The 12,807-nt window shown below is 37.6% G+C and overlaps 1 protein-coding gene across 1 annotated transcript; it reads right to left on the reverse strand.

Annotated features, from left to right (window-relative positions):
• Positions 1-1,892: 1,892 nt before the first annotated feature.
• Positions 1,893-11,926, reverse strand: spryd7b (SPRY domain containing 7b). The gene is made up of 5 exons (XM_042494964.2): positions 11,770-11,926; positions 9,660-9,776; positions 9,078-9,244; positions 6,761-6,863; positions 1,893-3,106 (listed from the first exon to the last, which is right to left on the reverse strand). Exons 1-5 carry the CDS (start codon positions 11,873-11,875, stop codon positions 3,009-3,011), a joined length of 591 nt encoding a protein of 196 aa, XP_042350898.1. The 5' UTR covers positions 11,876-11,926; the 3' UTR covers positions 1,893-3,008.
• Between the last annotated feature and the right edge of the window lie 881 nt (positions 11,927-12,807).

The raw sequence follows: 12,807 nt of genomic DNA on the forward strand, positions 1-12,807 counted from the left end.
ACGATCAATACAGCTTCGATTTAGGGACTGTTCTTTATTTATCAGAGGAGGGGGCGGCTTTTGTGTGACCCTTTTTGTTTTATCCTTCCCAAAGCTACAAATATTTTTCATAGAGCCTCCCTCAGTGACTTGCAAAAAATGAATGACCCTCCCTGCACCATAAATTAGTTAAGATTTTTTTTTTTTTTAATCTTAACCCTTTCATGTTTGAAAGGTTAAAAGTTTAAGACTTGTCCTTCATGCTTTTAAATGAGACATGTAGAGTAAAAGGGCTTTTGATTAAATGTAACTATTTTAAGCTTAGATTATGTCATGTTTCTTCTCTGTTGAACATTCATCCCTCATTTTGTTTTCAAGGACTGTTGGAAAATCCAACAATAATAGTTTTTGGCGATGAAAAATGGTGTAATGGAGCGTCCCAGGAATGAGTCCTAAAACCCAGTGATGAGTAAGCCTTTCCTCCCTCACAGGTGCCCCGACTCAAAATCAGTGAGTTTTTGATTAGATGCCTGAAATAAAGTCTGTGGTAAACAAAAGCTTAAGAGACTTTCACCTTTTGCTCTATGACATTAAATACTTTGAACCCTGAAGCTTTAGTGTGTTTTAAAAAAGATGATTGCTGACAAGTAGCTAAACGAGACTACAGAGCGCCATCATGCTAAGCGGGGCTGAGCATGACTTTACGATCTCGGTGTGGTTACATTAAGTCACGCAACTGGGGTTCAAGGTTTTTTTAAGGTAAATTTTTTGTGCAAACAGGAAATTCAGCAATCATAAACAAGACATCACAACTATGGGTGTAGTTCATTTTAACATTAGTTTGTATCTCTGGCCGCATTTAGGCTTCAAAAATCATAAAAGTGGTGTTCATACATGAAGATGATCCTGCTGAACAAAACGTCAGTGGTGTAAATGTAATGAAGTAATAATACTTTTTTTAATAGTACTTACATTCTTTCTGGAGCATCTTTACTTATGTTTTTATTTTCTGTCAACTTTGACTTTTACTCCTCTGCATTTCTATATGAAATAACCCATACATATCGTCTAAACATCTTTACGAACTACAAAATGCAGACGGAGGAGAGGAAGGGACAGACGGACTGGGAGGGAGGAAAAAAAAGGATTACACTTTTTTTCAAGTGTAAAGTACGCTCCATTTTTAAGAAATAAACTTTATCATTCTAAAAACTCTGACCGCTTGCTTTTTTAGAAACAGTATTTACTTGTACTTTTATTTACATTAGTATGTCAAATATTGTAAAATTACTTTTGATACTTAAGTATAATAAATATCATATACTTTAATACTTTTACTCAAGTAATACTCTTATACGTGACTTTCATTCAGGTGACATTTTCTGGTAATATATCTGTACTTTTACCAAAGTGTGGTGTTCAAATGCTTTATCCACCACTGCATATGAGTATCATAATCATTTATTTGCCTCAGAGCTTATTTTCTGTAGTAATCCAAACTCTATGGAAAAATCACCTTTGCATTTTGACGAGTGAATCAGGGCGAAATTAATTTTCACGTCGGCCTACTGAGAAACATCATCCATGGGACACTTTTGACATTATTCAACAAAAACACTCAGATTTGGGAGGCATGTCTTCCTTAAAAATCAGCAGTAAAATATATACAATACAGCCAATTAAATTTACATGTCCCTCCCCTAAGCCAAAAAACTACAAGCCCCTTCCCAGTGCTCAAAAAATGTTTGACACACCTCCTTTTTTCTTCTCCACTCTCATAAATAGCAAACAGTCCTTTATTGGCCACAGACAGTGTCTGAAATCTGTGCAGCTTAATCATCATTTTTGCGCATTAATGTAAGAATAATACACAACTTAACTACAACCAAAAAACACAGCCGGACTCTGAAAAATGTATGCCTCCAGACACAAAAGTTTAATGAATCAACAATATTTGGATTTGCTTGTACAACAACATTATTAGTGCAATCAAAAACAAGCATTTGAAATATTTAACTGTCACATTTCAGCAGCAGATATGCAATGCCAATACAACACAACAGATTGACATTTTTTCACCGTGTATCTCTAATCAGAGACAGCCAGCACCAGCTCTGGTAATATTCTGATATTTGGAATAAATACACCATAAAAGATTTCAGGAGAGGAAAGTGTGGGAAAGAGCTTTTCACTGAAGTAATTTAGAAATCACGCCTAAATATCTATATCAGCGATTTAATACATTTTTCACTTTGTATTACATTTTCCAGCACCGTCACCTCAGCATACCTCCGCTGAAAAGTCAACCTCAGACACAGACTGTCCCCTGGAATGTGCACCGCTTTACTGGTTTAAGTACTGAAAGTGATATGAATTAAAAAGTGTTGCAATATGGTCACTTTAAATTGTATTTTTAATTAAAGGCGACAACACAAAAGTGACATTGTTGTCTGATGTGCCAGTATTGACAGCTGATCCTTCATTCGTCCACAAACTCTTGCCGGCCAAAAAGAAATAACATGTTTTGTCAAACCAAAGACACATACCACTTTGATCTGTGACTCGAATAAATAAGAATAAATATGGGGCGTATGCTGAGATGTCAGTATGGCATTTAGGAGATTACACAATCAAAAACATAAGCAATGTTAATAAAACATGGCTTCTGATCCTGAAAAATGGGAACATTTTACCATTACATCCACTGTTCGGCATCAACACACAGATTGAGACTGTAAGCAGCAAACTGATAGTGTGTCAGTTAATACACTGATAATGATTTAACGGCAGAGACTGTAATAGCTCGTCATAGCCGACCACGGATCAGAAATCCCCACGCCTTCAAGGATACTCCAACTTCAATCCCAAACATCAGCAGAGAGACAGCGTACACAGGGGAAACAGAGCGAGAGGCGTTCGAGCCACACATAATATCATCCAATCACGGTCAAGCTGTAGTGTCACAGAGGTTGCTATGCGATTTAGGGGAGGGTGACAACGAAAAGAGGGTCCGAGGCTGAGGTGCTCCTTTAGAAGATTTGTTGTTCAAAGAGGATCTTCTCAAATCCTTGTGGAGCTGTGTGATAGAAGTCACTAAACTGGCAGTCTAAGATGGCACTGTCGTCCACTGGAACAAAGAAGGGAATTACACAAATTTAGAAATTATATGCATTTTAACAACTTAAACAGATTTTTACTATTTACAGAATTTAAAGGTCTGGTGAGTAAGATTTAGTGGCATCTAGTGGTGAGGTCGACACCTGCAATCAACTAAAACTTCTTGCATGTAACAAGCTCGTAGGACAGGGCTCATTAACTACATTTGCCCAAAGGCTAGAAATTTTTTTATTAGAGAACACGGGGGCTGGAATTAAAAAAAAACAAACAAAAAAAAAACAATGCAAATTAGCCAATCATTGTTTCAACATTTAGTTGATAGTTATTTAATAATTATTTGTATGAATAAAAGGAAATGTTAAATAATTACATGTGAATCAAAAGTAAATGTTAAATGATAGCATGTAAAAAAAAAGGGGAAAAAAAGAGATTGTATCGCAGAGATTGTTCCCATTCTTGCATGAGAATATGTCCCAAGCCACAGTCCATGTTTGAAAGATGGAAAGTGGTTTCAGCTTCCAATCTACGCTGCATAAGCAGCAAGATATGGGTTAATCAATCACCTGAACCCCACCTGCAAACCATAAACTAACCTAACCTAAATTTACCCAAGACTCCCTGGATGGCCCATTTGATACGAATACATTTTTTAAAAATTGAACTGATATCATGTCTAAATCTGGAGTAATAATGTGATAAACAAGCAAACATTCCAGCATTTTTTTTGTTTATTCTCCAAAATTATTTGTGCAGAAAATAGGTCAAAAAACCACGCAACATCAACAATTTGAACATAATCTATCAGTATATGATGTTACACTTTGTTTATGGTTTTTAGTACAGAAATCAGGGTAGAGAAGTAACATCGCCTCCAGGAAAAAGATATTTTCCAAAGCCAGCTGGTACAGCATCTTACTGTGGACCTGCTTTGTTTACCATTTGTCAACCTGAGGCGTGGTGACGGGAGAGGTGATGTAGGCGTCCTTTTTAACCACTTATGTGAAAATCAAGTCATCCACTGACCTGTGAGCGGCCGTATATGCCACATCTTTTTAAAAACTGCTTAAAAAACAAAAACAAAGTGATTCTCCGATGCATCCCCTGGAAAACTGAGCTTTGAAGTGCAGATAAGACAAAGTGGACAATGTAGCAAATTTCAGTGTAAGAATGCAATAATTTGTTTCAAAAGAGGAGAAACTCAACAATGCTACGGTGCCGCTGCAGCTCATACTACCTTTAAATGTTAGCAGTGGGTAGCTTGCTTTTTTAAAGGTCTTCCATTAATACCTTTATTAAATCTTGTCATTTATATTCAATCTAAAATTAGACTCAACGTGCAATGATCTATATTTTATGGCATCGTTAGTATTTAATCAATAATCAGTGGGTTATTAGAGTTTAATTCAAAAACACACCAGATTAACAGTTTAAAAAGTAAGTGATACGCATTGTGTTAACAAGCTCAAATAAATGAGTGACTTATTACAGTTTTTCTGCATTTCGTAGGACAGGAACAGGCAAATGTTTTCTTTCCACCAGAAAATCGCTAGTTAATTTTCCAGACTAGTTTAAAGGAATAATTTGGATCTTTTCAAGTGGGCTGTATGAGGTACTCATCTATAGTCAGTATATTACAAAAAGCAGGTGGCAGTTGGCACTGTGTTTTAGCCACCAACCAAAATCAATATCAGTATATTTTATATATAAATATACTGTATTTAGAATAATTTCACTGCTTTACGTTTCCGTCAGACTGTGATTTGTGACGGCAAAATGTAGCGGTATATCACTCTCCTCAAAGCCAGACTCAACTGAGAAAAACAGAATTCACTGCACGGCACTGAAGTTGTGCATTGCTACTTTAAACAGTTAGTTTGTGTTATTGTGTGACTTTGGCGTTTGAAAGGGTTAGTTCAGATACCCCATTTTTGCCTTTGCACACCTCCCTATCAGCATATGCATGAGACTGTTATCATCACCCTCAACATCATCATAGAGTGCAATTAATACTTTCTCACCTACTGTTATTGTAATATGACATGAATCTGTTTCTATTATTGCCGTGCCTCTCTCCCCCTCTCCTCCGCTCTCTCTTTCTCTTTCCTTTTTTGCCATGATTGTATTTCATTTGTTATTTACGACATCTATTGCTCATCTGTCCTTCCTGGAAGAGGGATCCCTCATCATCCTCTACCGCTCTTCCTGAGGTTTCTTCCTTTTTTTTCCCCGTTCAGGGTTTCTTTTTCAGGAGTTTTTCCTTGGGTGATGTGAGGGTCTAAGGGCAGAGGGATGTCGTACACTGTAAAGCCCTCTGAGGCAAACCATGTTTTGTGATAATGGGCTCTATAAATAAAATTGACTTGACACCAGAGTCGCACAATCAGACTTAATAACTAACCGATCGAGGCAGTGGTACACCAGCAGCCCCTGTGTTCAGTGAGCTGAAATGACTTGGCTTTGACAAGACTAAGATGGAGAACAAAAAGCCTTTAGCAGCTTCCCTGTCCTGTGATAGGAAGGTGAAGTGGTAAAAATACTCTCAATGTAGTGAACACTTAAAATAATATTGATTTTTTTTTTAGGCGGGGCTTTTATAAGTGAGCTCCTGCTGCTCCTCCAAACAGGGAGCATGCCGGCAGACTTCTCCTGTATGCAATAAACTACGGATAAGTATCTCATACAGCCATACTCCAAAAATTGCGGACTATCCTTTTGACATCACCCCGAGAGAAGGAGCCAGGCAACTGAACCATCTGCTGTAGACTGACCAGATTAAAACCTGCGTGTCTTGAATATCAGTGGTAACTATCCCTTCCTGTGAAAGACTTTATATTGATTCATTCACATAACTCACTTTTAAATTAGTGTAAGCTGTTTGTGGTCAAACTTGCAACTAAAAAAAGCACTTTGAGGATGACCAAACGCCTGAAATGAGCAGTGTTCTGTAAAAATGCACAAATACAGCCCTCTAGTGGAATAAAATTGTAACTGCCATAACGGTATTTCTGGGCAGGCAGGTTGGCAGTCGATGATGCTCACATTCATTGTTTCAGTTACGCCTGGGTGATGTCTTTAAGATAATATCACAATATTTTTAGACTACATCGCAATACACGACATACACCTCGATATTTTGAAATCTACTCTAAACTACTGTAAACTACTAAAATACAAAAATATTAAATGAGCTAGTTACAAATACAGTAGCAACTGCCATAAAATATTGTTATGTTAAATAAAGTAAAGTATAAAGTGGAGTACTGTTACAGCTCTGCAAAAGCGCTGCTTTCTGTGTGTGTGTCTGTGGGGGGCAAAGAGCCCTTGAAGAGAGAAGGAAAAATGTATACTAGTTGTTGGTGAGTAAGCCTTTCAGTGTCAGTGTCATGTGCTGAATCCCCGAATTCAGTATCGCTTTTGTGTTCCTTCACGTTGGTTTGTTTTGGTGCCGAGCAATGTGTGGTTGCCCCCCATCGGCTACGCCAACAGACAGAAAGTGTTTTCAGATGATGTAAAGGAAATAAACTATATAGCATAGTATGAACCGATAGAGGTTTTTTTTATCATCAGACGATATATTTCGTCATATCGCACATCCCTAGTTTCAATTGGTCAAAAATTGTCCCGAGATTTCCGAGCTGCATATGAAGACAAAAAATGAACTTACCATAAACAACAGGGTATACAGTGCCTCGGATCCCTGAAGCAGGACAATGCATGTTCTTTCCATTCAGATATAAATTCAGCTCCACGTGGTCATATGTGATGCCCTGAGGAACACAAACCAAACTGGAGTTAATCGCTGAATTTTAGCACGTAATAACATATTTTAACATGGTTCAATGTCAAAAAGAAACCTTAATGTAGCCCGGCTAATTACTCAGTTTGCAGTGTGAGTTCAGCTGTATACATTTTTTAGATTATTTTGAGTGTGTTTTGTTGGTGCTTTTTTGTTGTTGTTATTTAAAAGATCCTGGAGTAGAGCAGTGTCTGTACTAATTATGTAAATGCATTAATTATATTCATGCTGCATTTGAATTTTTATCAGTAACTTCTATGTTTTTGTATATTTGCTAACAAATTGTGCAAATTGACCCCTTTCAATAAAATTAGGACTGTTTTTTTGGGCTTTTTTGCATTTTATTTGAAAGAACAGCTTAAGCATGAAAGGGGGGAGAGAATGGGGACGACATGCAGCAAAGGGCTGCGGCCGGAATCGAACTACTGAGCGCTCTTGTATACATGTTTCTGCTCTGCCGTCTGAGTATGTTTGTGTGGTGCTGGAGTCTTTTCAGTACAGTTCACATATACAAAGTGCTGCCACTAGAGGACTTAGGGGGTCGCTAAAGTCACAAAGTTTTGAGTCACACGTTGTTTTGGTCTCTTCTTCAGTAGGACCATTTGGTCTCATAAATCAAGCGCTCTGTAGGTTTTGTGCTGCACCTGCTGGATTTTCTGCTGCACCAACCAACACCCTCAATTCTTTTTTCTTCAGACCCCAAGTCTGTCCTCATTTACAATAAATTTTGCAAAGTGATTTCTAAATCCTGAGTGACATAAATGACGGTGGGTAAAAAAAATCCAAACAAACGTTGCCTCAGTATCATGAAAATTAATAAACTGATGCCAAATAGTAATTTTGGCACAACAGGATGGCGATCGAGCCCATGTTAGTCCGAGCGATACAAAGTGACTACCTGTGTCAGCCAGCTGCCTTCAAAAAACACAAATAAACAAAAAAGAACGACGGCGGGTCTCACAGGACCTGCAGGCCAGCTTTCCCAGCAGGCCTCAGGCAGATGATTAGCTTGAAGGGGTTAATTAAACTTCTCAGTCTACAATCACATGCCTGCTGGAAGACCATGTGACAGCTCAGTATATCCTCAGACTAAACCGATTTTTAAAAAAAAGAGCAACCGTCAGTGGAGCACCTTTACTCTGCAGAGACTGTCAGAGATCTCAGTCTTTATCTCTCAGGGTTATGACAAATTTTCAATTTCAAAATGACTTGTTTTTCCTGACTTCTCAATCTATTTTTCAGACCATATTGGACATCTGAGCACAAATAGCTCGATGTTTCTTATGTACATAAATTATTATCTAACTGTTCACATGTATGTCACGTTCTGTGTGTGTGTGTGTGTGTGTGTGTGTGTGTGTGTGTGTGTGTGTGCATAATGCTGCCAAATAATCTCCAGACTGTAGCTCATTCAAATCAATTAACAGCATATTAAATCAGTCATATTACATTACTGTTTCTGACAGCTATATCAGTGCATGACTCATAAATGTTCATTTATGACACATAATATTATATGTGATGTTGTGTATATATATATATATATATGAGAAATTTTCCTTCAAACTTTTTTGGTCGCGGATGTCCGGATTTGGTTGAGTTGTGAGACACTTGGGACAGAGCTGTTCTGCAGGCTGTACAGGTGTGTGTGCAGGTGTGTGTGCAGGTCTGTGTAGGAGTGTGTGTTCATTCACACACCCTTTGTTGCTTTGCTTTCGATGATGTTAAACTCGCTCTGGCCCACACTCTCTCGCATTCTGGTAGAACCAATAGATACACTCTGCTTTTGTGATCAATTGATTTTCCGAAATTCAGAATTTTACATTTTATAAAAACGGATTAGGAACAAAAGCCTGAAAAACACAAATCCAAAATCTCTTTTCTTTTTACATACTTCTCTAGTCCTGGAAAGTACTAGAATCAAATCCCATACTTTTTCCTACAGCAAAAGAAAACTAATCTTTGGAGTAGAGAGTGACTGGCTTGCCCAGAATATTTCAGTTCATTAATAACTTAAGCGTCTACGTGAATTTACACTTGCCAGTTCTCCTTTATTCGACATGATAAGGAGTTAAAAGAGTTTCTTTTTCAGGCTTACAAGCACCTGGCGAAGCTTACATCAATCAAAGACTGGGGGATCAAACTCAAATTCATGATCGAGCAAAAAAAAACACTTTGCACTTACCACAATGTCGCCCTCCTGAGGAAGGCTGTTTGCAGGTAGGCGATTCTTCTCTTCATTGTTGTGGTACACAGACCCATCATGCCTCAGGACTAGGCTGTTTGTGTCTCTGCCCAAAGGCACTTGATTAAGATTCACTTTCTGCGTAGCCACACCTAGTCCCCACACACCTGAACACAAAGCACAACACAAATCTGCTATTTTAAAACACTTTTAACCACAAAGCTTAAAATGTGTTTACACTTACGACAAAGGCCAACAGTAACGAAAAATGAACAGGCACGGTGTGCAGAAATAGCACATTCCTAACTTAAAACTACTAAAAAAGAGCTGGTGATTAGTTAGTTAGCTTCCTTTATATTTAAGGAAGCACATTTCTTGTGTTTTCATATGCTGCCTTTGTAAGTGTGCAGAATTCCAGCAGTGAGCATGAAGTCACAAGATGATGTTGCTGCTAAAAACAGCAGCATGTCCGCATCAATAACTCCCACTAGGAATGCACCAGAAAATGTCAATCTGGCAGGAAGAAGAATGCAACAGAGGTTAAGATACGGGGTGTTTATCAACTAGAAGCCAAGCTCTTACCGGTGGACTGGATCTTAAACTCAAAATAACTTTTGTTCTGGTGCAGAGGAGCGTTGGCCAGACAGCCTCCAGTGCCGCATATCCTCCGGCCGCTCTTCACAATGACAACATCTGTGCCTGTAAAACAAAGGCAAGGATACATCTTACTGTGAAAACACAAAGAAAAAGTCACTCCTTTTTTCTTTTTGCAACAACTTTCATTGTTGCTAAATCTGCCAAATAATCGGCCTTTAATTTTTTAGTTTATAAAATGTCACAAAATGTTAATCGCTTTTTCCTAGAGCCCAAGATGATGGCTTCAAAAGGGCTTGTTTAATCTGACAAACAATACAAAAATATTCAAGTTACAATCAAAAAATGTCACACAAAAGCAGCAAATTCTCACATCTGTAAACTGGAAACAATATTTAAGATTCTTTTTTTTCTTGATAAAAAAATAAAATAAATAATAATATAATAAGCTTAGTTTATATAATACCTTTAAAAACACAGTTTATAAAGTGATCTGACAAACAAACAAAAACATCACAATAATATGAAACAATTAATAGATTAGCTAAATTGCTGCTGCTTAATTTTTTTGTGGATTTATTAATTGACTAATTATTTGTACATAAAGTCAATTGCTGTTGGTTAGTATGAATCATTATACAATTATGTTTAATGACCTTCATACCAGGTCTTGTATTTAAATAAAGTCTAAATAAAGATAATATATAATGTAATTACAGTTGTTTTAATATGTACTAATGTACATTGTGCCTTATTGACCCTCGCGTTATCTTAGAGGTAAAAAAAAGACGCCTCTCTTTTACAGCATAGAAAATCCCCTAAATGTTCTTTTTTTCCAACTTGAAATTCTACGACTTTCCCTCGAATGAATCCAACATGAGAAAAACCACAAAAGCCACTTAAACACACTGACACTATTGTACTATGTTGCCAGAGACTGTTTTAGTGTCTCTATAATAAGATGCATTCAAAATGACTTTTTGCAAATTTCTTCTACTTTCTGAAGCAACAAAAGTAATATATCTTGCTAAAAGATATGTTAACACCTACGCAGTACATTTAGCAATAATAATAATAATAATAATAATAATAAAAACAAACCTCTACTTTAGTAAGGAATACAAATACAGCAGGTGTGCTGTAATAAAAACGAGTGGATTCCACTGATTAATTGCAGTCTTTCTGCATTGTGAAGATGGAAAACCTAGATATTCATATAGTTTGTGATGAATGAAAGGTTGCTCCTTCATGTAAAATAGAATTGAGATTTACATTTTTTCAATGAATATTATCTAACGAATAAAAACATTTATTCAAAAATTCAATGAGGCTGCTTTATTTTAGGGGTTTAGTGAAGGCGGGTCATTTTTAAGGACAAGTAGAATAAACGAGAGTTAAGAAAACACAATGGTTTACTACATTTATTTGAATCGCGTTTCCAAAGGTGCAAGACTGAATTTTGACATTGAGCCATAAATAAATATGACTAAGTTGTACTCATAAATAAACTGCTTTCTCCTCTGATGGCCGCTCCGGGGGCTTTTTTAAGCTTATCATAGTTTTTTCTGTGTATCATAGGTCATTTTGTTCTGTTAATGTAATGTGTCCATTAGTGATGTGTTGTCTGTGGACTGTTTGTGTCATGTCCTGTGTCCTGCTCTATGAGCTGTCTGTGTAGCTGTTTTTTATGGTGCCTGCTTTAAGACCACGGTGAAATTTAGCACTTACGCTACTTCTGGCATATTTACACTGATACTTACTGCTGATATGTTGATTAATGTGCACTGCCATAACTCAATACACTCAACAAATTAAAATGAAGAGAGTTGCAGGAGCTAAGCGCTCAAATTTCACGAGCCGCCCTGTATGTCACTATCTTATAACACTGTATATCGTGTGTATTTTGAGAGAGGGTGTAATTTAACACAACTACAACCGCTAAAAACACATTTAACAGCAAAGGTTATTCCACTACGAGCAGCTCTCGGTTAGCTGGCTTGCTAATGCTAACGGCAGAAGTAGCAAGCCATCATGTCAAACAGCAAACTAGGCGATCAACTGCCTTAATGCGGTGAGTTTTAAAGACAAACTTCCTTACCCATGTGGTGAGTATCTAACTGAACAGTGGGCATTTCTTTGAGGGGAATATGCCCCGTTCCGCCATCTCCGCAGCAGCCTAAACAACACGTAAACATCGCAGCCATCCTTGATCCTTAGCTAAACATCCGGAAACCGTCGAGCCAAAGAGCGCGCGGCATCAAAACGTCATCCCCACGCTCACAAACGCAACAGCGACACATGGCGGCAGAGCCGGGAACTGCAGATAAGCTCCCGCTACCCAACTGTATCCAATCACAGCAGCTAAGATAGGCAGTTGCTCCTGATGGCATGGAAACAAGGGAAGAAAATCAAGGTCAAAATTCCTACACGTGACTAACTATTGGATATCGATGTTACATAACGACAAGTGAGGGGAAAAGTGAGTTTTATAACGTGTATGAAACGTTTAGTGGGCAGAATTGGTGATGCCTATTAATAACTGAAGAGCATGATCAGAGGCTGAAACATAGAGTCGGTTTAAGGTAGCTGGTGTGCGATATAGTTTCTCCGTCAGTGCCGAGATAACGTGTCAGCTCAGCTGAAGTTTTGATATCAGTTGATGCAGCTCACGTGCACCTTTATATATTGCGTTAACTGTTTTCAGATATTGAAACACGCAAGCGACTTAAGAGTTAGTGTAAAAACCCCAGTATGCGGTTCAACTTACACAAACAAAATAATAGCAAAATCCAGGGGGATATTGCATTAAATAAAGATACTGTAAGACACACATAGCCTTTTTGTTAGTTGAATCACTAAATAGTTTCATATAATGCTCAGTATCCCCCAGAAAAGCCACAGTATTAGGTTTTTTTTTTATTGCTCTACTTCCTAAAATCATTACTTATAAGAAATGTCTTCTTGTCTTGGGTAACTGAGGAAGTCAAACAGCACATTTTTCCCAAATAATGTAGCCTTTAAAGATGTGGTCCATGATGAATCTGCAAAGGTCCTTCCAGAATTTCTTGGTGTGAAAACGAAGCCAAATAGGTGTAAAACTACAACGAAGCAGTTCGTGTTTATGTCATTTTTATAA

Source organism: Plectropomus leopardus, chromosome 10 (genome assembly GCF_026936395.1).
Source record: "Plectropomus leopardus strain MGB_pleo_1.0 chromosome 10, ASM2693639v1, whole genome shotgun sequence".
Classification (NCBI taxonomy): Eukaryota; Metazoa; Chordata; class Actinopteri; order Perciformes; family Serranidae; genus Plectropomus; species Plectropomus leopardus.

Excerpts from the sequence above, each read along its gene's own strand:
- spryd7b (XM_042494964.2), bottom strand. The coding sequence starts at position 11,875 with ATGGCTGCGATGTTTACGTGTTGTTTAGGCTGCTGCGGAGATGGCGGA. Across the intron at positions 9,777-11,769 it reads GTTAGATACTCACCACATGG|GCACAGATGTTGTCATTGTG; the intron begins GTAAGGAAGTTT and ends TTTGTTTTACAG. Across the intron at positions 9,245-9,659 it reads GTTTAAGATCCAGTCCACCG|GTGTGTGGGGACTAGGTGTG; the intron begins GTAAGAGCTTGG and ends CTTTGTGTTCAG.